Genomic DNA, 25,725 nt, shown 5'->3' with positions numbered 1-25,725 from the left:
TAATTGTCACTGTTGAATGTGTTGTTCCATTTTTTACTACTATTTTTTTAAATGGTATTGCCAAATTTGTCATCAAAAGTACTTTAATAATGTTATATACTTCGAATGATTAGCATGCGCATTTGTGAAAAATCGATTGTCAAACATGAAGTTAACCGTGTCGGTTACTTAAAAAAATGGGGGGAGTAGTCCAACACGCTTCTAGAAGATGGATCAGAAAACTGTCACAGCTCACTAGAGCAAATTAAGGAGGTTCTGTATTCTCAATCATTGGTTTATCCTATTATAACTAATATATATTGTTTGTTTTGAAAGTCAACGTACATTCGAGTTAGTGGTTAGCAACGAGGACCAAAACAAGGTAAGCACTGCATTGTTACGGTTCATTAGCTCTCCAAGAAATCACAAAGCAAGGCGGCAATCTCCTACCTCCACCTGCCGCCTTGATTTCTTTCTAACTCACTCCATCTCCATACTTGCGACGAAATTCCACAATAGTTTAGCTTCAGCTCAGGAAACCCGACATGTCAAAAGAATATTATTTTTTTAACTAAGCAGAGCACTACCGATTGACGTAAGGAGAAGTTGTCTAGTACTTAAGAAAAATAAGACCAAACCATACAACACCCTGTTAATTAGAGAAAACAGGTAAAAAAAATACAAGCATTGTAGGCAATAACCTAGTTAAACTAAACCTGGAGAACCACCAAACCACATCCACAACACTTGCCCAACTACCTAGATAAACTAGGTTGGGTGTGGGCAACGTCGCCTCCTACTAACCTCAGCCGACGTCCTAACATCGGGGAAGATATCCATGACAACACCTCCAAGGAGGACACGACGTCAAAGACGTTGCTGTTGCAGTCCAGAGAGCCGGAACTAGGTTTACACCTGGAGAATCCCAATGGTTGGGGGTGGGGGGACAACCACCACAACGTCTTCAAGGAGGAGAGCAGCGTCGAGGGCATCACCATCGTCGGCACCAACAAAAAGTAGAGCAATGCTTACGCTTGGAGCCCCTAGAGCTTACTAGCCATAAAGACGGAATGATAGCCAACTCCTAGCAAACACAGCAACCACATAGCCACTATGAACCCACGAGCTCCTCGCTGGACAGATCTAAGGAGACATATCCGGTAAGGAAGGAGCCGATGCGGTGCCAGGAGGTCGGGACGAGGTGAGCCTACAAGAATAATAGGACCATCTACAAGGAGTAGCGCTACCACCACAGCCACCGTACTGATTGTGACACTGTGATTTCCACGGTGCCACCACCGTAAGCCACCATTACGAAGACCAGCCAGATCCGACCACACCCGATTAGACCATAAATAACAATGTAAGGACACCATAGATCTGAAGGGGAAACAAGAAAGAGAAGAAAGGAAAGAGAGAGCAGGGGAGACTGGAGAGCAAGGGAGGGACCACAGATCCCACTTGGTGGAGTTGGTTGGGCTAGGAGTTAGATTACCTCTGGCGTCTCTTGAGATGGCACCCAGGGATACAAGCCTTAAAAAAAAAATTATACAAGCAACCAAGCACAAGTAGGACGGAGCTTTTCTCATAACACAAACAACCAATTGCAAGAACAAGATCCTTTGACTTCACAACAGAGTGAAGTCACCTGATCGAGTGATACAATACCATTAGATACAGTAAAATTCGCACAACATCCGATAGTATTGCTATAGTATTATTGCTACGGTAGAATTGTTGTGGTTTTCACGCCCCCAATATTGTTCATCCCCTCACGAAACATTGTTCCTCGTGATTTCACCGGTGGCAATGGGTGGAGCACAATAGCACAGAGTTTAGGCAGGCAGGCTGCGTGGTAGCTCACCAGTGACCACTGACCGACGAGTGAACCACTCGCATGCAGATGCTGTCATGGGTGCCGCTGCACCTGCACCCAGATTTAGTTTGACTTTTGTCGACTGATTTATGCAAAGGGTAATCATTCATGCACATTAACAGTTTTGCAGTGCGTGACTTTTATCCCCACGGAGAGATGAAGATTAAAATAAGATAATGAGGGTTACTGGATAAGAAGCACCAAGTCAGTAAATGCCAACAGCACTTCTCCCATAATAACCATTTCTATCACAACTCTCTGCATCAGGTAGCACTTGAAGAAAACAACCACTCCAACCTTCAAACAAGCTAGAGTCAATATAGGCACTGAGAGAGACCTGTTAGCAATAATCGACCCACTAATCCGATAATCTCGCTAATGACTACAATCACGAACGAGATAGTGCTGCTGTGTGCGCCGAGTTCCCATCCCATTTTTTTCATTGAATCCAACAGTTCAGATGACATGCGCCGAAACATCAGGTAAGAAGCCTAATGCAGCAATGCATGTTAACAGGTGAGTGCTACTAAACAAAATGATTAACATATCTTTTGCATCACAGCCCAACTCATCCCCTTGACATTTTTGTTCTATAATAAAGTTCTATGTTGTCTCTTTTTCATCGAATGACCAGACGGACTGTACATCGGGATTAGCTGAAAATAAGCCTCCGCCAACATGTCCACCAGACGGCGAGGAAATATGACCAGTTTCCTGAGTTCCATTCAGCAACACCTCCTCCCTGCATAAATCGTCACCAAACAAAGTCGTGAGTTTCAACGTTCTTATCAAGCAAGGTTGATAGTTCCACAAAAACCACCATCTATCTGGATAAAATATTCGTATTAGTTAATTTTTTAGATGAAGGAAGCTTTATTCCAATATGAAATAACTTTTCGGCCTCAGCACCAAGCGGATACATGTAGCCATTACAAAAAAAAAAGGGAAATAACAAAGAAGAAACAGACTAGAACTCAATATTAGCTAATAGCTTGGCATGAATTCCTCACCCAAAAAATAGGTGAAAGAAAAAGAAAAATCAAATGAAGAACAGCTGTGGGAGTACTTTATTTATTGCCTAGAACAACATTTTCTACACTAGAAACCCGCTGTAGAATACCAGCAAGGCTCACTTAATTTTAGCCGCACAATCTCCTCCCTTCAACTTTTAATGAAATTGCAGTACAACCAACCAAAGCACACTAACCGCATGATTCATGGTAAAAAAGAAGAAGAAGATTTTAGGGAGTCACAGGGTCATCATGCAGGTCCTATATACTTACCTGATTTCAAGCAAACAGGTTCCAGGGTACAACAGTAAACTCAAAACAAGCAAACTCAAGTACAAACAGATTGAGTTTGAATTGAAAAACAGCCACCCTAGCTTGCATCTTGAGCAACCCATATATTTGAGAATTTTAAGTTACTAAAGTTCACAACATGTAAATTGAAACACAGAAATTTCGTGGGAAATTAGCAGGAACCAGTACAATTCCCATGGGTATCCTATGAAGTTCTAGCGTCACAAACAGGGCCTGAACATCTAATAGTCCACAAAAGACCTAGGGGCCCAATCTGCTGAAAGGTAACGCTTTGACATTTTTATCAGGAATAGAGTAACACAAAAAAAAAAGATTAACGCTATCTAACACAGGTAATATGGAGAAGGTCCACGCAGAAACTGTTACAAAATTGTAAGATACTAAAGTGATAAAACCTATAATTAATTGTCTGTGCTAATCAAACTTAAACGGCAGAAACTTTATAAGCATCTACTCATTTGGTATGTTTTACTGTCAGCAGGGCATTGCACCTATGATTAATCCTCTGGCAGAGTCCTACTACTCACAATTGGTATGGTCACCAAGAAAAGCTACTTCTGCTAAGTTTTCACTTTCCATCATCTTGGAGTCTATTGGTCGGTCGAGTGCCTCATTCCAGCATGCAACCTGGTCCGCTTGAACCGATGCTTCAGTCATGCTACCCGAGTATTCCAACCTGACTCAAATGAACTGGTCATGCGAAGAACATGTATATTCCTTGAGCCACCTTTTGATGTGAAAGAAGCCCACTTGCAAAGATTGTGCAGATGTCTCACCTGCAGTCTTGGCCGTGGGATAGGACCGCACCCTACATTGGGTCTTGTCTTAAATCCTGCTTGGACCCCAAGCTGTATCCTACTAAACTCAAAATTCCCTATCACATGAACTCTTTTGACTTTTCATACTAGGATTCCTATTACTTCACTAATTCTCCCCTTTCCTGGATTATTGCTTGCATCTAGGCTGGGTGTTCTGGCACCGCAGCACATTTACAACTGTTTTTATGCATCTAATGGCCTGTCCCACCCTTCTAAACAGAAAAAGTGATAAACCAAACTAGAAACTAACTTAAAATATTCTATATGTCATGTCCAAAACGCAACAGAACAAGCCACACCCTAAAATATGCTTCATTCACAACAAGGCCAAAAAGGATGCAGACACCAATTACCACTTGAGAACAACATTTCTAAGAATCATGCCAGACATCTATGGAGCCAAAAGTTCAATGCTATCAAGTAAACTGTTGATTTCTTTAAGAACACACAACCGAGACGTAACATATACAACATGTCCCCAATAAGCCATCAATTCAAGTTTCAAGGGTTCGGCCTTCAGGTAAATATTGGATGATTCATTATGAACTTTGGAGTCATCTGAGTTTCATATAAAGTGCAGTTCCATATAGTCACACTTTCTTGAAAGCACGATTTTGATCTTACTAGGAAAAGTAAAAAAAAATATAGAACACTTGCTGTCAACAAAAATTGTTTGGAACAGAACAGCCTTAGTCTACAGTGACCTCTAATTTTTCACCATGAAAGTCTAGCCTATAAAATTATTCCCTAACAAAGTAGCCCATAATATTAATAAAGAAAATATAACACAACCAATGCAACCAATGGCAGATATGAACACATGGAAGACCATGAGATTGCAGTGAGCATCCTAACATCAAATCATGTATTCATTATGTCTATACACGCTTAAACTTCATTTCATTGTAAACAAAAAGACCCAATGGCTGTCAGACACTTCAGTAACGTACATAACAATACTTGGTGCTACTACTAGTTCAAATACGCTCATTGCATGTAGTTCATATACCAAACGCTCATGTTAAACTTCCACCAAATCAAGTCCAAAGATGAAAGGATCATCCATACACCCCAAGCATCACATACCCACATTGTTTTCAAAATACAAGATGAGACACATTATAGCACATGACACTGTAGATATACAAGCACTTGGTTGTACTGTATACCAAGACAATGCACTTTGCTTTTGGTGGTATCACACTTCTCTGTTGGTAAACATTACATAAATTTCATGGTTGAAAACTATTAAGAACCATATTTAGGTCCTAATTGTACAGCTCTTTTATGATGCACTTCCAATGTGGATTCACGCAAACTTCATATTTATCAACAATTAAACATGCAGATGTTACATATGTGCAACTATGTACACACAAATATATGCATATGACCAACTTGAAAGAGTATCGAAAAAAATCGTTTTGGTGCTTGTATGTATTGAACTATTGATATGTGGAGCAATACTGACCCGTAAAGGCGTAAACTGAATAACCAGAATGACTCACACAGTTTCAAGAAACAATCATCTAGGTGAAGGATGACAACTATTAACTTACCAATTCTACTCAAGTTCCTAGCTAAAGTTAACAGGGGAGGATGACAATTATTCTCTTATGAGTTATACAAGTTTCTAGCCAAGTTAAGAGCAACAAAATTTTGGTGATGATGAAAGACATCATTACACCAGAAAATTATGAAAAGAATAAAAAGGACATTGGGAAGGACTTACTTGGACCAAGAATGACCAGGTGGTTCAAAGGGGTGTCCTCGGGCTGATTTGTTTGGAGACCCAAAAATCAAGTTGTTGTGTATAGCTTTTTCTGACACGTGATATGGAACGAACAGACTCGGTGTATCAGGAGGTAATTGTTGGAAGGGCGCTTTCTGCAGCCATGGATCACTGTCATTCAAACTAGTACCTAGGGGGCTTCTTGTTCCACCATTCAAAAAATTGGCAGCATGGTTAAATTGATTTGTCTTTGGTAGAAGCCATTGATTCTGAGGACCTCGCAGGCCTAAACTTTCCTGAACCAATGGCGTGCTCCACATTTGCCATGTGCCTTGTTCACTGCTAGCCTCAGGAAAAATGGAATCATCGGACCCTTTTGCAAGTGATGAGTGTGGGGGCTTAATAGGCTTTTCTTCAACAGAACGAGATCTTGAGAGAGGAGGCTCGATTGGTGAAGGCCTCGCATGCAATTCCTTGGTGACATCACTCGAGATGAACCCGCAATCCAAGTCTGGAGGGAAGTTATCTAGAGACTCTGAAACTGGCCCAAGTAATGCAATTGCATCTGGATCATAGCATGGGTCCTCAAATTGTTCTGGTTCTTCAAATACTGTTGGTTCTGCCTCATCATAGAAGGGCATACGTTCAGCTGGAAAATGAGGCAGTGGCTTGTTGGCAGGTGCTCCATTAACTGGTGGACAACCCGGAAATTGCATGGGCTGGCTTAAATTCGGCATGCTGTCCAGAGGAGGATACTGAGACAGAAAATTATGAGCATTGCTTATCTGTGTTCCATTTTGTTCTGGCATCCTATTCATTTCACGAGCTGAAGCTGTAACATCAGGACAAGGGGACACTGATGCTGAGCGACTGAACAGCTGATGCCATGACTTTTTAAGGCCAGTAGGATGTGGCTGCACATTTGGACTAACCTGCATATAGCACAATACAAATAAACGGAAGATATCAGAGGGTAATTGGGGTGAGAATAACTTATGCCATTTGTTCTAATGATAAAAGTTTACACTAAAATAGCAATGCCATTGTTACTCACAGGTCGATTAAAATTAGTCCACGGATTTATGGTTTCTCCAGCTGTAGCAGATTTGACCATAGCTTGTGTGGCTGCAGGTTGGGCATCTCTTTTGACCGCATTACCCTGGTCAGTTGCAGGAACAGCAGATCTACTAACCTTGTTAGCTTGAGGGGCAGGGGAGTTTGCACTTCTGCCAAAGAAGGAACCACCGCCGAACCCTCTTGAAGAAGATAAGAAACCACCTGTCATACGGCCGAAGTACTTGGTCTTGCTCTCCAATGTCTTCCTACTGTGATTGTTAGCTTCAAAGTAATGAGACTTGTAGCCCTCACGCCTCTCCAGATCGCTCTTTCTGTCCAATTCTCGCTTCCTATCGCCTTCGCGGCCCAATCTTCTGTCAATGTCCTCGCAATCTGAATTGCTTTTGCTTGACCCCTTGTCCTCTTTCTTCCTCCTATCCAGCCGTCGCTTCTCTGCCTCCCTCCTAGCATCCTTCTCCCCAACAGGGGTAGCACCTTTGGATCGTTCCTCAGCCTCTGCTTTCTCATCCCTCAGCCTCCTGCGTTCCTCCACAAGCTTTGCCATCTCCTCCCGCTGCTTCCTTTCCTCCTCCTCCAGCATTTCCCTCTCCAGCCTGGCCAGCCTCTTCTCTTCCGCTTTCCGCTTCGCCTTGTCCACCCTACTCTCCTCAGCTTTTCCTTCATTCTCCCCTCTCTTGGTCAACCTTTTACCATCTGGACCCAATCCTTCGCCATCCCCTGACGATGTAAATCTGAATATCTTCCTCGAGAACCATCTCATTGCCACGCAAAAGGACGAGAACAGGCGCCATGAGAATCCCAAGAAGGAGTTATCGCCCGGGCACCGCAGGTCAGGCCAGTAGGCTGAGTCACAATCCTGAGCACAAGGCCATCCCCTCGGGACCTTCCCCGCTGAATTAAGCTCGAGCACGGGGCGCTTGGAAACGTGGCCGCAGTACGAGCACATGAACTTGCCGCCGCCAGGGTTCTGCTCCCTGTAGGGGTTGTTGCAATTGCGGCAGCGTCGGGTGGCGGACTTGCGGAGCTTGTGGAGCTCGAGGGCGCGAGCGCGGCGCTCCTCGCGGAGTCGGGCGGAGCGGCGGGCTCGCCAGAGGGAAAGGCGCGGGAGGAGGATCTCGTACCAGAAGAGGGTGAGGAGGAGGACGGAGACGCAGGCGAGGCGCGGGGAGGTGACCTCGAAGCGGTAGGCGGCGGGGAGGAGCAGCTGGGAGGTGCCCCAGAGGAAGAGGAGCGGGACGACGAGCCACGGCAGCATGGTGGCGATGCGCCGCGACCACCGCTGCACGGAGCACAGTATACACATTATCCGCCCGCCGCCTGCTCTATCGCCAGCGCCGTCGGAGCCTCCTCAAACGATAGACCGGCCGTGGGAGAGGTTGCTTGCTCGGTCGGTAATGCTGCGATTCGATTCGATTCTGGAAAGGGGAAGGGAAACCCTGGAACGGAGGAGGGGAATCAAAGGCGGCTCCTTTCTTGCAGATGCGAGATGCAACAGCTAGGAGGTATGGATAGGAAGGGGGAGGAGCTCGAGGCGGGTGATTTCCATGGCGAAAACCCTAGCTTCTGGATAGCCTAGGCGAGTGAAGGAAGGAAGATGAAGGGAAGGCAGTCACAGAGCTTCAGATGCAGCCTCAGCGATGCGGGAAAAACCAGATAAAGCGTGACCCTGTTTTCCTTACTCTCCAAGGCGTTTCCTCTTGTTTTTTCCTCTTCCTTAATGCCTTTTCCCAATTTTAATATCTTTTATTTTTTATTCTTTAATCTAGCATCGAGGAGGGTTTGAAAATTCATTGAAAACAGTTCGGCCGATATTCGGCCAATTCGCATTCTAAAAATGCTAGAGACAATTCTAAGATTTTTCGTGAAAAAAATCAAAAAAATATCATTTGCATCGTATTTCATGAAGAGAAAGTTTGAAAATAAATACTGAAATAGACCGTATGAACAGGATGATTTGGCCCGTCACATTAAAGAAAAAATTAGCATACAAACATATATTTTTTTAGCATATCTTAAGAGCATCTTTAAAAATCATTACACTTCATTTAGAGTTTTATTAATTTTTCATAATTTTTACAAAGTTCACGAGCATAAAGTGAACATGTTAAGAAACAATATTATAATTAATTTTTTCATGTCTACTATTATTTTACCTACATAAAGCATAGTATAAATAAACTAATAAAAGTGGTTTCACTAATTTTGGAGATATGATAGGTGAGTTATGAATTAATCTAATTACAACATATTTACACAATCATACATATTACAATAATTATTTCATAAGTTTATGTATTTTTAAAAGACATAGAATCCTACAAGAAGACTAACAAAATTTAGTTTCATGATTTTTGGATTAGCAAAGAATTAACTATGCATTTAACTAGGCTTAGTAAATACATTTTCTCACAGAAAATATTTAACTTTTTTATGAGTATAAATATTTTATAATGTAAATTATGTTACAAGAAAATCAACAAAATTTGTTTCACTTAATTTGAAGCTCAGATGAAATAGTTATTGATTTCACAAGGTTGAGCTATTTTTTTTTAACTTCATTGCAATTCGAGAAATACGCTCGGTAAATCGGGAAAACCAAATGGTTTTCGAAGAATTCGTTCGAAATGTGTTCAATGCGGAAAATTTGAAAATTTTGGTCGATTTTCGGTGTAATTCGATCGGTTTTCAAATGGTCGATTCAGTCGAATTCTCATCGAATTTTACAAATTTGATCGAGTGATTTGGTCGAATTCTCACCAAATTTTAAATGGTTTTTCTGATATTCATGAATTTCGGAAATTCGATGGGTCCCGGTTTTCAACTATAAAACAAATTTGTAAACCTTGACATAAAATCCCTCTTTTGGAACACAAGGAATTTAAAGATTTTTTTTATGAGGATAATCAAAAGGAATTCACATAAATTTAAATTCATGCTAAACAGCTTAATTTAGAAACAAAATTTCCCCGGCCTGACACAAGTGTGACATAGGGTATGATTGGTTACGTGTACAAGAGTAACCTAGCTCGATGAAAATGTATAATCTCAGCGAGAAGCGTGCTTGGTTGCATGTATAAACTGTTCCAGCTTGGATCAGTGGATGCAAATATACGCCCACAATCTGACCCAGGGGATACAGGCTCATGGGATTCTCCAAAACATTCGATTTCTGAGTTACTTTTTATTTTTAGCATTAAAATAATATGGTTTAATTTAAGATTTTGATTTACATATAATGATTTTGTTCCAGAAAAAGCCTAATATTTTAGAAGTTGCTAGAGTGGAAATATTAACGGTGCATAATATACTATTTATTTCAGTAGAAATTTTTTACATTATATTTTTCTTATGATGATTTCACAAATTTATTTTATATAGGGAAGTTATCAACCAATAAAATGTCCCATATCCACTTGTAACTGCAAACAATAGCATGGCGTTGGTTGTGGGCTTTTCTGGCCATCCAAAGGGAGACGATGAGGCCCAAAACATTCACCACCCATCCTCCCCGTCTGGTCTCTGCCTCATTCCACTCGGCACTATTTCCTGTAGATCGAAGGAAATCCTGCTATAATCTTTGCAAGTTGCGATCATGGCGGCCATGGCCAACGCCTCTCGTCTCCCCACATCCTGCAGTATCTCAACCGGCAGCATCAGCGCTAGGGGCAGCAGGCCAGCCGTGGCCGCCGCTGGATGCGCCCCCGGCGGCCGCAGGAGCCGCCGGAGGAGCGTCGGGGTTCTCCTGTGCCGCTCCTCCTCCACGGCCGGAGCTGAAGGGGGCGGGAGGATGGAGGACTACAACACTGCCATGAAGCGGATGATGCGCAACCCCTACGAGTATCACCACGATCTCGGTACGGACTCATCCCATCATTACATTTTGCGATAGCCCCCCGCCCTGATTGCTATCGATGCTGGAAATGGGTAAAGGATGGATCTTGCAACGTGGGCTGTTGGTTTCTTATCCAAAAAGATTTTGTTCCTGTGCGGCTGTGCTCATAATTTTGATGGATGGTACTAGTGTGATCTTCTTCTTTGTTGAAAGAAAAACTAGTGTGATCTTAATAATGCCACGCAATTTATGCGGTACTGGATGTTACCTGCCAATGGGTTTGCTTAAAGATTGGATTTTGGCTCATAGCCTCCACTTTTCTTGGCCATATTTATTGTAGGTGGCCCTTATTCGTGATTACTATTGTAGGTAATCTTAAAACTGAGAGAATGTTATATTGCTTGGCATCCCAGTAGTTGGTGCCTTGGCGATTAGCTGTATTTTGGCTATACAATTCATCCATGTTTCTGTGATGAGTGTGGTAGTTGGTGCAAATCTTAAATTGATTTCTTCATCCTTTGTGACTTGAAGGAAGTAATTGAAGAGCGCTGATATTGCATTATTGTTAGTGTGATCCTCTAATGGATAATTCCAATATTTTGTTTGACTATATATCATAGCTTCATATATCAGTTTCATGGTGTTTTCTTAAAGGAAATACTGTTAGACCGATTAGCTCAGGACGTTGAAGAAATCCCTTCTTTTCTTAATCATTAGTGAAAAAGGTAAGTTCTGAATTCATGTCATAGGTAAGTTCTTCTGAAATTCTTACTGAAAAAGGTAGCAAGATAACAACTTTGCATAAACATCTTAGTCCATTTTTGTCACCGAGTCACTTAGATCTCCTTCTCTAGCTTTGATTTATTTTTAATAAGTCACTGTACTAGATGCAATAATTGATTAGAATTAAAGAAAGTGTCCTCTTTTTTCATGGAAGAATTAATTTTTACACATGATTTTTAGGTATGAATTATGCTGTCATCAGTGACAGTCTGATTGTAGGCTCACAACCTCAAACACCTGAAGATATTGATCACTTGAAACATGAAGAGCAAGTAGCCTACATTCTTTGTTTACAGCAGGACAAGGACATTGAGTACTGGGGCATTGATTTCCAAGCTGTGGTCAGTAGGTGTAAAGAACTTGGCATTCAGCATATCAGAAGACCGGTGAGCTTCTTATTTACCCATTGAGCCTGTATCGTTATATCTGTTTAATTTTCTTTTGAATTTCTGATAACTTCAAAAAATTTAAATCAGTGTCCTTTATCATTCTTTCTACATATCAAGTGTAATTTACATTCGTACGTACGCTTACAATTGCTTGGTTGCAGGCAGTTGACTTTGACCCGAATTCCTTGAGGTCACAATTGCCAAAGGCAGTTTCCGCACTAGAATGGGCTATATCACAACGCAAAGGGCGAGTTTATGTGCATTGCACTGCTGGACTTGGGAGAGCACCTGCGGTTGCAATTGCTTACATGTTTTGGTTCGAGAATATGGATGTAAGTTTGTTTCATCTCATCATATACATACAGTGATAGAAAATTAGGTGCTCTTACCATCTATCCATTACATGCAGCTTAACACAGCTTATGACAAACTAACCTCCATAAGACCCTGCGGACCCAGTAAGAGAGCGATCCGTGCTGCAACATATGATCTAGCTAAGAATGATCCATGGAAAGAGCCTTTTGAGAGTCTTCCAGAGCATGCTTTCGAGGGTATAGCGGACTGGGAGAGGAAGTTAATTCATGACCGGGTGCGTGCTCTTCGTGATGTACGAGCAGAAGGAAATCTTAACAATTACCCTAACAAGCAAGTCTTTACTGGTGCAACTCCTTTCATGCACCAAAAGTGAAACTTAGCTTCCCAAGTGGCAGGCTTCATTGCCAGATTATTAGATGCTATAAAGGAAGAGGTTTGATCCAGCTACTCCCAGAATAAAAGCATATACATGGTCTTTTTGTTGGTTGGTTGTTGGTAATATGAAGAAAATAAAGAGGCGTCCATAGGTCACATGAACTTTGTTGCAGGCCCTGCACCTTTGTGGTGAGAGAGCATGCATGAATAGTGCATTGTAGATTCATGATGCAAGTAAAGCTGTGACGTGTCTCACAATATATTTGAATACAATTTGGCTTATATTCTTTCCCTGAGAAAGAACATGCTCTTACATCATACATGCTCTTCCCATGTTCTATTTTTGTTAACTCGAAATGGATGTATGAAGTACGTAATCTAGAGAGGCATGCAGCTGCTAAGCTTAAACTCGTTACTATATCTGACGGAATCACCCGTTATCCACCGATCCGATTGACACCAATCAAGGTGACGTGGCTGCATGGAACAAGAGGGACGACAGCATCAGATATATATAAAACATAGTTATGAGCAGTGTGAATTATTAACTGAAGAAGGTGTTAAATCTTGAAGAAGAATATTGCTTTCCTGGGTTTTCCTTGCTTCCGATGGTTGCAGCTGCGGCGCCGCCACGATGACGGCAGCATGGCAACAACGACAGCGACGCGCTTGGACATGGATGGCATCTTGCTTACCAACTTGTGAGAGTGTGCAAATCTATCGCAAGAAGAAGAGACGCAACTAACAGTCTCGTATTTATATGTCACTTGCGTGAACTCATGTGTCCGTTTAAATACAAAGAATGTGATGTCTAGTTTGTTCAGCACACAGAGCGAGCGTACGTTGTCTAAAGAAGGGATCGATCTGACAGCAGAGATTGTACATCCTGCAGAGTGCTGTTTCGGACAACAAACAGCGGAAGAATGCCCAACAACCAACCCTACTTCACTATTATCTATCATATTCATACCTCGCAGTTTGCATGGCAAAGTTAATCTAAAAAGAATACAGAAATTGTATTTCCATTGTTCTACTCTATACCTAGTTGTAGCATTCACTATTTCTCTCCTCTTGTATGTTAAAGTACTCTTGCTGTGATTATCTCTGGTGTTAGTATATTCTATTCTCCCAAGGTTTCTCCATCAACCTGAAATGCATTCAAAAATTCTGGGAGCGCATCTCGGTGCAGCGGCTTCAATTCCTATGTATATTCAGTCAAATACTAATCTTACGAAAGAAAAAAAAATCAGGCATATATAACTAAGCTTCGCTTCTCCTCCGCTCATGGCGGTGAGAACATGAAAGATCTCCACTTCAGTTTTTCAGATGTATTTTGCATTTTGCTGCTGATTAATTATCTCGTATGCGCCACGGCCATGAATGTCATGAGTAAATTATCTCGACAAAGAAATGCCATTCCTGCAGTAGTTTACCTATATTAGTGTGTTTTACACTATCAAGTTTTGTTTTCCTCTTTTACTCAATTGCATCGCACGCTTCATTTGTGGAGAAAGAATATACGTACTTGAATACAATTTGCCTTATATTTTTCCCTGAAATAGAACACATGCTCTTACATCACACATGATGCATGTACCAATCTTGAGTAGCAGTATGTATATATATATATATATATATAAGAGAGAGAGAGAGAGAGAGAGAGAGAGAGTTTCTCAAGTGCATCTGACTGCATGTATGTAGAGAGGCAGGCAGCTGCATGCTAAGCTTGAACTTCATACTATATATATATCTGACTGCATCACCCTTATTACCGATTGACATCAATAATCAAGGTGACAAGGCTGCATGGAACAGAACAGAATAGTTAGTAACAACATCAGCGATCGAATCTAATATCACCAGTGTGAATTAACAGATAGAAGATCAAGGTGTTAATGGCTTGCCTGAAGACGGCTTCTCCCAGATCTCAGGAATGCGGCTGACCACCGGCGGGGTTGGCTGCCCGGCTGCATGCATGGATCAGTTGAGTTCAAGTACTCTATCATGCAATGCACCGTGGATGATCATGGATGATCCATGAGAGAGAGGACTTACTGAAGCAGATGAAGAGGACCTGTGGCGGGAGGACGACGCCGCAGGCGATGGGCAGGTACATCATGCGGACAGGGTCCACCGGCTTGGGCAGCATCTTGTTCACGTCCCCCAGGATCACCGGGCACAGGCACCGCAGCGTCCGGTCGTCGCCGTTCCCTGCCGAGCTTGAGCTGTTCAGGAACCCCGCCAGCCCGCTGCAGCACTCGCTCTGCGGCGTCGGCGTCTCGGATTCGCTCCCCGTCAGGAACGTCCCGCAAGTCATCAGCCCCGCCAGCGGCGTCACGCAGTCCGTCGGCGACGACGGGGTAGAGCCAACGCTGCCTGGCAGGCCGGGGAAGCCGGGTAGCGGCGCCAGCGGTGCCTTGGGGCAAGGCGGCTGCGACACCGGCGTCGACGGCACACCGGGCGTGGGTGCCGGCGACGGCCTCGTGCCCGGGAAGCCGAACGCTGGCGGCGACGGCCTGGCTCCGGGGAAGCCCGGGAAGATGGGGCTACGTGGCCTGGTCCCCGGCCGGCCAGGGAATCGGAGGAGCACGTCGGCGTCAGAGGCCACCGCCTGAGCCGGGGTCGTCGCTGCCTCCGATGGTTGCAGCTGCTGCTGCGCTGCCACGATCGCGGCAGCCATGGCAAGCACCAGGGCGACGTGCTTCGACATGTATGGCGCCATCTTACTCGCTGTACTGTTACTGCAACAACTGTTTGGATCGAGTGACGAACAACGCTACTAGCTGTGCTCACTCGATGATCTGACGAGTCGCTTTATAAGTCACCTGGGTGATTTTCATTTTCAATTGCGAAAGATCAGCAGAAAGATCGTGGGTATGACATTGCTCTACTCTATGATTCGATCTTGAGATTCTTTTCAAGAGAAACAATGCAAGTCGTCTTTAAATATAATGTAAGTGTTCGAGAAACAAGGTACAGCATTTCAGAGAGAGATGAATTCTTATGAACAACATCATACCTGCAACGCCATGCAACTGTCCCTGATGTATTATTATTAATACTGTGTTTAGCATCAATATAATGTAAGCATGGTTCTGTAATGTTTCTTGCGTTTCCAACAAAAAAATGTGACATAGGGGCGTCTACCCATGATTGAAAACTAAATAAATAAAAACCGATAGTGTCGGCTCTAGTTATTGGCAAATAACAGTAAGATGTGAATCCCTAGCAATAAAATGCTGTTCCAAAAGAGCAGAATATTGCCCAATAAGTCCAGGAAGACTTCCATTAACACCGGAGTAATATTACCCTGCAGTTTGCATGATACGGTTTCTGCCATGCAGTAACTGAAGGTGATACAAGAATAGCAAATCGTTCTACTCTACATGTCTTAGCACTCCTTTTTCTCTTTATTGTATACAATCTCATTCTCTTTGTTGAACTCTCTCTGTAGTTAACTGCAGTTTCGTCCTAAAAGGAAAAGTCTGGATTCAAAGGTTTCACCATGATTCTGCCATCCTTAGAAACAAGCGAGGAAATTCAATATCAACAATGGCATGCCTTTTAGAGACTATTCTTTCTACATCCTGGAAGCACTATCTATCTCAGGCTACGTCCAGCAGTTCTCTATATTGAGTCAAAACCTAGAGAGAAAAGGCCAGGAATAACCAGCTTCACTCCCGGTAAAAACATGAAATATATAGCGGTATCAAGTTTTAGTCCTTTAAGGGTTAGGAATTAGGATGGCACGGGAGCGGCCTGAAGCCTGGCAAGATTTGTCTGGAGCCGCCCCAAATGAAATGCAGTGAGAAGCCACAGGAAGCAGAGCTGATAAAAAAAAGGAACAAAATAACTCTTTAGTGATCTATCTCAGGACCTAGTAAATGAAAGAAAATACTTGACACCAAGAAATTTATCTAGCAATTCCTTTTAGTTATCTAATACCAGGGTTCCAACTGGTTGCAAAAGTTAACCATTTTCTGCATACTCGTGTATATAGTTTTCAACTTTTCATCTTCAGTATGGATTTTGGATTCCTATTTCTAATTGTGCTCAGCAATCAAAAGGTCGCCTAAAAACTCCTAATACTCATGCCCTCTAGTCTGAATCCTCACACAAATGTGCACCTTTACATGAGGACTCCAACTATATCTTATTTAGTTTCTAATGGAGTATAGCACGTTGAGGTAGTGATGCCGGTATGCATATCAGCAATGACATCCTAAGGGCCACAATACACACAAAAACAAAACCACATAAGAAACAGCAGAAAACAGTAAGCAAATCACCACAAATATGATTCATACCGGCAATGCATAGAGGGTAACCATGGATGCTTTCTTCTCAAGTCTGCTGAACAGCAAACTGTAAATTCCAGCAGCTGTCGCATCACCAAGCCTTTGGACAATAACGTCTATACAGACCTAAGAAAAAAAACACTTATTTTTTTAACTAAACGAACTTTGTAAAAGCAAAAAGAAAAACGGGAAGCAAACTGAGAATATTTTCACATAATTTGGCAATATTAGCTAACATACTTTTAAAGAATCTGATACTCATAATAAGGTAATTAGGCAACTACAAAAATGACTCTTTCTCAGTGCATCTACGTTCTTTTAAAATTAGATTCTTGAATTCACTGCTGTTTAGCAACTTTATATTTCGAGAGACAGATGTAGCTCTGATGCCGCAATGAATTAAAAATGAAGCATTGTTTTCGCCCTAGCACTTTACCTCCAAATACAATCAGGTGGAAAGTAGTCATCATGAGGATGTTTTTGGCTAAAGAGTCACGGGCCGAGTATGGTTATCATTACCATTTTATTTGAAATAATATTATGGAACCTTTTCAAAAGAAGTCAGAACAACATAAATACGAGTTAAACAATGTTTAGTATGCATGATTCTATGGAGTTGGAGTCATGGCCCTCCCATTTGCTATTGGTCATCAAGCTCAAATTAGGTAAGGACTTTATCATTTACCTTGGCTTTGTACTTCTCATCCAGTGAGACAACTGTGAATAACAACTCCCTTCCAGGTCTTGTCAAAACATAAGTAGTTACCTGCAAAGAATCGAAGATTAGGAAAACAGCAAATTAAAATAACTTTGAATACATTCCTAGGTATACCTGAATATAGAAATGATAAAATGGCGTATATACAATAATGGGTAGGTACTAAATAGGCTACACCTAGTATTGAGCTGCATTTTATTATGCACCAAATCAGTGTTGGTAGATGAAGAAAAATCCGTTGCAGCTATAAACCTTTGACCGAACAATCATGTTGCAAACCATTGATAAAAAGGTCAGGTTTGATCTACTGCTACTATAAACCTAATGTTGTAATATTTACCACACCTATGACAAGAAGCACTAAACAGTTAGTTTTGAACATAGCAGAAACGTAAAATCCGTGCAATGTAGCATTGCTTTATATGCAACTAAACGAAGCAGCAGTAGTATTACCAAATGTATAGAAACAAATGAATCCTGTCGAATGCTAATTTCTCAGCTTATGAACCATAAGACAAATTAGATATATTACAATCCACAACCTCTTTTATACAAAACCCTAAATCTTTGTGACTACTGAATCAAAACTTTAGATTCAACGAGTCTCAAATATGCATATTCAAATGATAAAGAATGTGTCCTTTGGACATTGACATTTAAAGGTAGAATAAATGGTGATTACACTAAAAATTTCAATTGGAGTGCCCTGGTATATTGATATTTAATACCTTTCGAGTTGTTTCAGTGACAGCCACGACAATCCAAGTTGGCCATAAAGCAAGGGCAACCATATTTGAGGCCGCAACAAGTGGAGATGCACAGATAGCAACTGTTACACCAGCTACTGTAAGGATATGGCCCTGATATGTTTGTTTACATCATAACAGGAATAATTAAAAATCCAAGAATGTTGTATTACAGAAAACACGGAAAATTTAAAATAATAAACCCCGTCAATCATTGCAGAATCTTTACTATTTGACCAAGATATGTCTTGATTATATCATTTTCTTCAAGATTAAATGTTAAGTTTTTAGATAAGCGAAGACACAACGTAAATCATTCCGCTGTATTGTTTCATAATATAGATAAGAAGAACAGTACTTCGGTATCTAACTGGAAAATATTTAAGTGCACATGGGAATTACTCTGGAAGGAAAAAAATATTGAGATTCATTCTATGGAATGCCTTCTTACTTCAAGAGAATAAACAGGGTTTCATATATCGAATATGGCTTCAAAAGAATCAAGAATATTGTGCTCTATATGAAAAGAACTACCACACAGGGAACAAACATGATCAAATGGTTTACTAAGTCATACAGATGGACTTTGTCATATAGCAGATTGAGCCTACACATCCAATTTAGTGCAAGCACTACAAAATACATTTACAAATGTAAATTAGGTAATTTTGCAATGTTGGGCATGCACTGCAAAAATTGATCTTGAAGTGTATGATCTGATGAGTGATGACATCTCCTGTTATAAACATGACATTCAATGGAATTAAGGAAACAGACTTACAAACACCATAAATTTCTTTCTCCGTGATGTTTGGCATACTAGTTGTAGCTTGTGACAAATTTTTGGATACATACACGAATTCACAATGTAATGGGAGTACTGGGATATAGCTGACTGAGGATAATTTGGGGATGGGTAAAATACCGTCAAAGTGATCTGTCCCGTGAGAATAAAAACTGCTATAAAGCTGTTTATCAGTGCAAATGTTCTCCTTCTGGTGGTTGGGCTTGATATTGTAGTAGCAATTATCGTTACTTTCTGAAAATCAGGGAGAAAAGGTAACTCGGATGGTAAATGACGAGTCCTTTGTACTGATCATGTAATTAATGAAGTAACATGTTCAAAGCATTACTAGACTCATGGTGCATGTAACCATACCTGAAAGTAAAAGAAGGATGAGACAACTGCACTCAGCCATAGAAATAGAGATATGTATATCAGGTAGGGCGAGCGCAAGATTAGCCAAAAACCTTCAAACATTACAAAAATCTCAGGTTTGGCCTTTTGAGATTGAAAAGGAGATCTAGGTGAAGTGACCAGTGAAGACATTTCATCATCAGCCTCTGCATTTTGAATTCGTTCTGGTCTGCAGTCAGCAAAAGATTGGGATGTGCCTTCATTTCTAACGCATGAACATAGGAAGCACCAAAATGTCAAATTAAATCATCAGTACCACCTACAAGTTTAGTTTAAAAGGCAATCTTTCTAACTTATGTCTTCATTATGCATCGATAAAATTAATCAAAGTATATAATTGATCCCAAAGAGGAGGATTCATAAATTGAAGTTGTGGCAGCAATGAGCCAAGAATTTTTCTCTATAAAAAAAATGAGGAATTGCAGATTGCTTATCTCAAAATTAACATGAAGGTGAAATCAAGAACGTCTACAAAAATGTCCAGAATTACATACCGAGTTGCAGACAGTTCAGTTGAACCGTGATTATCATCAGTGCAAATTCCTGTTGATGACAGCGCGGCAAGTTCCATCAAGAGGGATGAAAACAGGAGCATAACTGTCCAGGAGATGTGAAATTGCATTTCATGAAATATTATATATGAATCTATTACGTTATTAAGAGAATCTTCATGGAGAAATGTGCATACAGGGTCCCAGCCACGCCATGCTTGCCGCAAACAATGAACCAAAAAGTTGCCCTACTGTAGCACCAGCCCCAATAAAACCAAACAATCTTGAACCTGACTGCATTAAAAGAAAAGTATGGATCTGAAAACAAAGGGAAGAAGGTTTTGTCCATAATTCTTGGTGCATTGTAATGATTTGATACCTTGCTGTCCATGACATCAATTACCCTTGCCCAAGTTGATGATATCGTGATGAGATTAAGCAAAGCAACCTTCAGATGGAGAGAGTTTTTCAAATCAACAATCAGCTTGAATATCAAAAACATGAACAGAACAATAGAATTAATGTGAAAGGACATACCCAAAGAAACAAGCTTATTCTTACTACTATGTAGAACCAGCTGTGGTTTCCCCACCCGGCATGTTTACTCGAACCATCTTCACTAGACTTGATCATGACACAAAAAACAAAGAAAAATAAGCTCTTTAGCTTAAAAGGAAAAAAAGAACTGTTGCTCCTTGGTTAGGAAATTTAGGAAGACACAGGAAGTGGCTGAAGTGCAAGACGAAAGAGGTCTTCAAGGATAAAACCTTTTCCTCGAGATTTCAAGGACGTATGATAAATTTGAAGCATATAGGCAGGAAAGAATCTAAAGTATTTTTTACGTCTATTACCTGGGAGATGGATTGGGAATGCCTGGGGCTAGAGGCATACCAAAGCACAAAAAATGCAAGAAGAGATATGCTGAAGAACCTATGTATCAAGACCAAAGCCTGAAACCACAGATGTACGCAATAAAATTAGCTTGTCTGAGAAAAAATGTTTCAATTATTAAAATGGAAACCTCATCAAGACGAAGAAAAAAATAAATAGAAGCAAACTTTTGTTGAAGAAACTGCCTTTTAGCCATAGCAAAATTAGCTAAATCTTCCGAGCAATATGACTATTTTTGCACTCACGCAGTAAATGTAACAAAGTAAATGCACACTACTTCCAACAATTTTCGTTTGTTAACCAAACCAAAGCACTAATAAGGAAAGGTGAGACGGACCCTGGGCTTGGGGATGGAGGGGAGGGAGAAAGCGAGGGAGGCGACGGGGGCGGCGAGGACGGTGAGGAGGAGGGAGCCGGCGAAGAGGCCCGGGAGGGTGTCGAGCCCCAGGGAGATGGCCCCCTCGTCCCGCAGCGGCAGCACCATGAAGTAGGCGCTCAGGATCTGCGCACCCACCCACAAAAGCCTATTGATGATTGCGTTTGCATAGGAGAATGGAGAGATGGATCAAAGGAAGGCTTACGAAGAAGAAGGTGGCGGCGGCACTCATCAGCGGGGGAATCTCGTGGGGGTGGACGGACACCACAGACGCCACCGCCGCCTCGGCGCGCGTGCGGAGGAGCCGGCGACGCGTCGTCATTCCCGCCGCCGATCAAAGGAATGGGTTGACTCTGCTCTTCTGCATCCCCCGCTTGTCTTCTTGAATGGCAGGCAGTTTGGAAAGAAGCGTCTTTGTTTAAAGAATTGCTTGTCAAATTTTTAGATAAAAAAAAGAATCCCCTCATCCAAGAACATGAATAGAGGACTTGCAACATCGAGGAAGATACTGTTTATCTTGGGTGATTCTCTACAAAATGTTTGAGAAAAAATGTTGTAAATTTCGCTATCCCTTTTTTTTTTAGGAGCAATGCTTCCATTGAACTGTCTTATATATCGCTTCTATGAATATTGGATAGTTAGAAGCACAGTGAAGTGATGCTGTTTCTGAAACATTCGAGTTTGAATGTATATTTCTCTGATGAGACAAAACCTTGATGCAAAATGCTCCAAATCTCTTGTTTCTTTTCACTACTGCTCAAGATTGGATGCATAAGTTTGCATCCGTAGCTTAGTATATTTTTGTTTCTTTCAGCCCTATGGATGTAGATAAAAGTTCACTGAAAACAATATGAAGTAACAAGCAGTATTAATGGTATGTCATAGTAGAGTGGAACAGTAGTACAATTCAATACGGGCTAACTTGACAAAGTGTTGCCTATTCATACCGCTCCCTTTAAAATACAAGGGGTGCAAAGAATGCAGGAGCACAAGGCAACAGCCAATTATAGCCTTTTGTACAACAAATACTTGGACACACTATTTTCACCATTGCTACGCAACTCGTGTAACCTTCCAAGCATCATGCGTCCCTCAGCAACCCCCCCTCCAGGAACGAGCTAACTGTCCTCTTTTGCCCGGCATCACACGCTTGGACAAGCGTGCATACATCATTCTTTTCAAGGAACTTCTCACCATTGACCAGAATGAGAGGAATGTATTGCAGGACCAGTCTCTTGCACTGCCAACAAGGAAAGATGATTAGCCCATGCCATTCTTGCAAGTTATCGTACATTAACTGAACAAGAAGAAAACGGTTCCTGGTAGTAAGTTTTCATATCTCTGCACAATTTTGTAAAGATAAGCATTTTACAAGTGTTTCAGAAGGTTTATTCTTGCAGGGAAGTAAATCTGGCATATTGAGTTGTGGGGTAAAAAAAAATTACACATCAAGAGGTCATAGGAATAAGCAACAGATCGCATACCTGCTGGACATGACCTTCGATCTTATTGCACTCCTTGAGAAGAATTTGAATTATCTCAAACTACAGATTTCATATGAAAGATGTCAGACGCAGAAAGACCAGCTCAAGACAGGAACTACTATGGAGCTGAAGCAGAGCAATTACCTCCGCATCAGGATCTTTCAATTTGGACATAATTTCGTCAAGCAGGTGGTGGCAAAATACGCATGTGCTGTCGCTTCCCACACCAGAGAAAAAGGCTATGTCCCTGCACAGGCCATACTGTTTGCATAACTCTTCTGGCTTTATCTCCGTAATCTTGGCAAACAGGAGAGTTGCGTAGGAGTCCATCAACTCAACACACTGCAGAGATAGAAAAGTATTAATGATAATTATAAAGTCATACACAACAGAGTATCCCAGCACGGCATGTAGTAAGGCAATCTGATATCTATGCTCGTAATATATTGCAATCACGCCAGTATTTTTTTTCTACTATGCACAAACCTACTGTGTACACCTAATTGTAAGAACAAACAAAAATGTTTGAAATGATCACCTTCTGTTCCAAGGAGAATGTCTGAGAACAAGCATCATGAAGGATTTCCATGATCTTATCTTGTGTTTGTTTCTCACTGAGATAACTGACAGCTTCGTTCGCGAAGTTTTCACAAGCTGAGCATAGTGGGCTGCCACTCTTGAGATGGACAGGAATTTTGGTCGAAGTAATTTGTTCCTTGTAGATTGGGCCAGGATCTCGGAGCGGGAGCTCAGTTGTGTCAAGATCAAGAAAAACTGAAAACGAATAAACCGGGCATCATCAATTTTGCAGTCAAAAGATCAAGCGCTAATTAGGAAGCGACATTTCATGTGTTTACACACAAACAATAAGTGCTGGCCACATTATGCAGTACTTTGGTTCTATCTGTGCTCATGTACATACCCACCTAGGCCTTAAAATACATTGCATAGATAACTCGGCCACAACAAGCATTAAGATTTGAGTGAAGTAAGATATGCCAGAAGTAAAAATTGGGTTCTCAAGGGGGTATGCTGTGACCATAATGGCCATCCTTGCATTATACTATGCAGAGAAACATCAAATTATGTAGAACCCATGCCAAAGCTTGAACAAAGTAGGCTAACAATCAGGCAGTACTAATTATAAAGCTTCAGTCAGTGATGCCAAGCAGTAGGTGGCAACAGAGGATCAGGAAATAAGACATGCTCAATTTCAACTTGAACTGAATGGAGTACCCTCAGCAGGTGCACATTTTGCCTAAAGAATAACAGAACTGTACATAATAAAATCTGCAGCAAAAGATGATCTTTTTTCCTTTTTAACGGAACACTACGAAGAGTGTCATGATGATTTCGCTTTGCAGCATATGGGAGACTGTGTTACTACTATGCAGATGAACAAGCATCCCATACATGATAGCATAGGAAGGTTGTTGTGTTGAGTAAGGCGTACCAAATTCCTTGTCTTGCGAACCGTCGGTTTGTGCAGTTCCCCAGCCCACGACGAGCAAGAGGAGGAGAAAGAACGGCGCTCTCAACCCCATCATCGTTGCAAGTGTGTGACTGTTTCCTTGCTTGTTGACCTGCCATGCCGTGTACACTAAATATGATAAGATGTTCATGCGGTTTATTAATCTTTAGTGATGCAACTAGTATTACAGCACAGGGAAAAGGGGAGAAATTTCGTCCGAGGAAGAACAAGTGCAGCAGTGTACAAAGCCGAGACTGCCCGATCGAAATCCAGGAGTTAGAAAACGGAGGAGCCAGAGGATTAAGGAAGGAATCAAGAGAAACCTTGGTCAAATCAGGATAAAACAAATCGAGAACAAAACGCAGGTGAGGCGAAACGCGGAAGACGAGGCAAATCGAGAAATTCGAGGAAGAGGAACACCAGGGGCGCAAATCCGGAGGCGAAGAAGTCAAAATTCCGGATCAATTTCACGAAGAGGGAACAAAAAAGATCACCTTGCGGGATCGAGGAGCAGGAAGCCGGCGGGCGAAGCAGAAAGAGGCGGCGTGATCTTCCTCTGAATTATATAGTATATTCAGAGAGAAATCGTGGCGTCTGAGCTGATTAATCCCTAGTCGGATTCGTTCGTCGGTTGGCTTGGTCAGTTGCGTGGTGGATATGGATGGATGGATGCGTGCTGTGTTAATCGTGTTCGTGGAGGAAAAGCGAAAGCGAAAGGGAAGGAAAAATCTCCACCCCAAGCAATGAAGCAACCTCAGGCGGTGAAGACTTACCAAGTAGTACGTAGTACTATCCAATCATTGCCAAAAAAAAAAAGGCGCAAAAAGAGAGGTTTATCGTCGACAGCAGGGTTCGAACCTGCGCGGGCGAAGCCCAACAGATTTCAAGTCTGTCTCCTTAACCACTCGGACATATCGACGGAACTATTGTTTAGGAACAATTAAAATAATTTCTTATTTATCTTACTACCTATGATGTGATTAGTTGCTGATATAGACCATAAACGTAGGCTGAGTGGGTTTATGTTTTTTAAAAGAAGAGTGTTGGTTGGTTGTTTTTATCTATCTGAATATTTTGAGTGGAGTTTCAGTTTAGTTAACTGAATCTAAGGTCGTATGAGCGGATGTAAGAGTTGAGATTCTAATTGGTACTTGCATGAAGATGATTTTATGGTACTGACAAGTGAGTATATTTGTATGAGCGGATGCAATAGTATACATCCTTCGGATCAGGTTGGAACAGTACATACAGGCAACCAAATATGTTTCTCTTTGAGATTATACGTATCCGCTGAGTCATAATCCATTCATGCAGGCAACCAATAACCCCCCTTGTTTGTGTTTTAATATTCTGAATTAGTTTAATTTTCATGAAACCAAATGCATGTGTTCAACTTGGAGCATGCATGATATCCACCTCTATTAACTTTTGTATAGCATTGGTAGTACCAAAATGCACATGTAATTTATCTGTTATCCATGTCTATGTGTTTCTTGTTGATGCAAGAACGGGGAGCAATGGCCGGCCACCGTTGTCCCGTCGTAATTGCAAATC

The 25,725-nt window shown here is 41.6% G+C and overlaps 5 protein-coding genes and 1 non-coding gene across 12 annotated transcripts; 1 reads left to right on the top strand and 5 right to left on the bottom strand.

Moving 5' to 3' along the window:
- Positions 1–2,060: 2,060 nt before the first annotated feature.
- On the bottom strand, positions 2,061–8,462 carry LOC133904785 (stress response protein nst1-like). The gene is made up of 3 exons (XM_062346334.1): positions 6,782–8,462; positions 5,728–6,659; positions 2,061–2,597 (listed from the first exon to the last, which is right to left on the bottom strand). The coding sequence occupies exons 1-3, from the start codon at positions 8,105–8,107 to the stop codon at positions 2,459–2,461; spliced, it is 2,397 nt and encodes a 798-aa protein (XP_062202318.1). The 5' UTR covers positions 8,108–8,462; the 3' UTR covers positions 2,061–2,458.
- A 1,821-nt stretch (positions 8,463–10,283) lies between these two features.
- On the top strand, positions 10,284–12,816 carry LOC133905299 (phosphoglucan phosphatase LSF2, chloroplastic). The gene is made up of 4 exons (XM_062347060.1): positions 10,284–10,658; positions 11,600–11,805; positions 11,970–12,140; positions 12,218–12,816. Exons 1-4 carry the CDS (start codon positions 10,397–10,399, stop codon positions 12,494–12,496), a joined length of 918 nt encoding a protein of 305 aa, XP_062203044.1. The 5' UTR covers positions 10,284–10,396; the 3' UTR covers positions 12,497–12,816.
- Positions 12,817–14,128: 1,312 nt separating this feature from the next.
- On the bottom strand, positions 14,129–15,629 carry LOC133904400 (leucine-rich repeat extensin-like protein 5). 2 transcript variants are annotated; one of them, XM_062345903.1, is made up of 3 exons: positions 14,554–15,629; positions 14,403–14,465; positions 14,129–14,300 (listed from the first exon to the last, which is right to left on the bottom strand). In XM_062345903.1, exons 1-3 carry the CDS (start codon positions 15,218–15,220, stop codon positions 14,287–14,289), a joined length of 744 nt encoding a protein of 247 aa, XP_062201887.1. In that variant the 5' UTR covers positions 15,221–15,629; the 3' UTR covers positions 14,129–14,286. The 2 variants fall into 2 exon arrangements, with proteins under 2 accessions (XP_062201887.1, XP_062201886.1); XM_062345902.1 differs by lacking the exon at positions 14,129–14,300 and having other exon boundaries at positions 14,383–14,465.
- A 129-nt stretch (positions 15,630–15,758) lies between these two features.
- LOC133904399 (uncharacterized) lies at positions 15,759–21,773 on the bottom strand. Of its 6 annotated transcripts, none has more exons than XM_062345896.1 (13): positions 21,422–21,770; positions 21,178–21,342; positions 20,801–20,899; positions 20,487–20,573; positions 20,329–20,397; positions 20,147–20,243; positions 19,953–20,055; positions 19,420–19,627; positions 19,186–19,299; positions 18,243–18,374; positions 17,482–17,562; positions 16,806–16,922; positions 15,759–16,326 (listed from the first exon to the last, which is right to left on the bottom strand). In XM_062345896.1, exons 1-13 carry the CDS (start codon positions 21,536–21,538, stop codon positions 16,237–16,239), a joined length of 1,479 nt encoding a protein of 492 aa, XP_062201880.1. In that variant the 5' UTR covers positions 21,539–21,770; the 3' UTR covers positions 15,759–16,236. The 6 variants fall into 6 exon arrangements, with proteins under 6 accessions (XP_062201880.1, XP_062201879.1, XP_062201881.1 ...); XM_062345895.1 differs by having other exon boundaries at positions 19,420–19,663; positions 21,422–21,768; XM_062345897.1 differs by lacking the exon at positions 16,806–16,922 and having other exon boundaries at positions 19,420–19,663; positions 21,422–21,773.
- Positions 21,774–22,067: 294 nt separating this feature from the next.
- Positions 22,068–24,927, bottom strand: LOC133904401 (uncharacterized). The gene is made up of 6 exons (XM_062345904.1): positions 24,666–24,927; positions 24,154–24,283; positions 23,239–23,474; positions 22,845–23,042; positions 22,701–22,760; positions 22,068–22,456 (listed from the first exon to the last, which is right to left on the bottom strand). Exons 2-6 carry the CDS (start codon positions 24,245–24,247, stop codon positions 22,298–22,300), a joined length of 747 nt encoding a protein of 248 aa, XP_062201888.1. The 5' UTR covers positions 24,248–24,283; positions 24,666–24,927; the 3' UTR covers positions 22,068–22,297.
- Positions 24,928–25,008: 81 nt separating this feature from the next.
- TRNAS-UGA (transfer RNA serine (anticodon UGA)) lies at positions 25,009–25,090 on the bottom strand. The gene has a single exon. It is a non-coding gene; the product is annotated as a tRNA-Ser (tRNA).
- Positions 25,091–25,725: the final 635 nt, after the last annotated feature.

The sequence above is a fragment of the Phragmites australis genome, chromosome 22 (assembly GCF_958298935.1).
Source record: "Phragmites australis chromosome 22, lpPhrAust1.1, whole genome shotgun sequence".
NCBI classification, from domain to species: Eukaryota; Viridiplantae; Streptophyta; class Magnoliopsida; order Poales; family Poaceae; genus Phragmites; species Phragmites australis.
The sequence above is the reverse complement of the archived record's forward strand: the minus strand, read 5'-3'. Positions and strand labels throughout refer to the sequence as shown.

Excerpts from the sequence above, each read along its gene's own strand:
- LOC133905299 (XM_062347060.1), top strand. The coding sequence starts at position 10,397 with ATGGCGGCCATGGCCAACGCCTCTCGTCTCCCCACATCCTGCAGTATC. Across the intron at positions 11,806-11,969 it reads TTCAGCATATCAGAAGACCG|GCAGTTGACTTTGACCCGAA; the intron begins GTGAGCTTCTTA and ends GCTTGGTTGCAG. Across the intron at positions 12,141-12,217 it reads TTTGGTTCGAGAATATGGAT|CTTAACACAGCTTATGACAA; the intron begins GTAAGTTTGTTT and ends CATTACATGCAG.
- LOC133904401 (XM_062345904.1), bottom strand. The coding sequence starts at position 24,247 with ATGATGGGGTTGAGAGCGCCGTTCTTTCTCCTCCTCTTGCTCGTCGTG. Across the intron at positions 22,761-22,844 it reads TGAAAGATCCTGATGCGGAG|TTTGAGATAATTCAAATTCT; the intron begins GTAATTGCTCTG and ends TGAAATCTGTAG. Across the intron at positions 22,457-22,700 it reads TCGAAGGTCATGTCCAGCAG|TGCAAGAGACTGGTCCTGCA; the intron begins GTATGCGATCTG and ends CCTTGTTGGCAG.
- LOC133904400 (XM_062345902.1), bottom strand. The coding sequence starts at position 15,220 with ATGGCGCCATACATGTCGAAGCACGTCGCCCTGGTGCTTGCCATGGCT. Across the intron at positions 14,466-14,553 it reads GGTCCTCTTCATCTGCTTCA|CCGGGCAGCCAACCCCGCCG; the intron begins GTAAGTCCTCTC and ends CCATGCATGCAG.
- LOC133904399 (XM_062345895.1), bottom strand. The coding sequence starts at position 21,538 with ATGACGACGCGTCGCCGGCTCCTCCGCACGCGCGCCGAGGCGGCGGTG. Across the intron at positions 20,056-20,146 it reads CATGGCGTGGCTGGGACCCT|TTATGCTCCTGTTTTCATCC; the intron begins GTATGCACATTT and ends TCTCCTGGACAG. Across the intron at positions 18,375-19,185 it reads CGGGACAGATCACTTTGACG|GGCCATATCCTTACAGTAGC; the intron begins GTATTTTACCCA and ends CAAACATATCAG.
- LOC133904785 (XM_062346334.1), bottom strand. The coding sequence starts at position 8,107 with ATGTGTATACTGTGCTCCGTGCAGCGGTGGTCGCGGCGCATCGCCACC. Across the intron at positions 6,660-6,781 it reads GGACTAATTTTAATCGACCT|GTTAGTCCAAATGTGCAGCC; the intron begins GTGAGTAACAAT and ends TGCTATATGCAG. Across the intron at positions 2,598-5,727 it reads CCTGGTCATTCTTGGTCCAA|GGAGGAGGTGTTGCTGAATG; the intron begins GTAAGTCCTTCC and ends CGATTTATGCAG.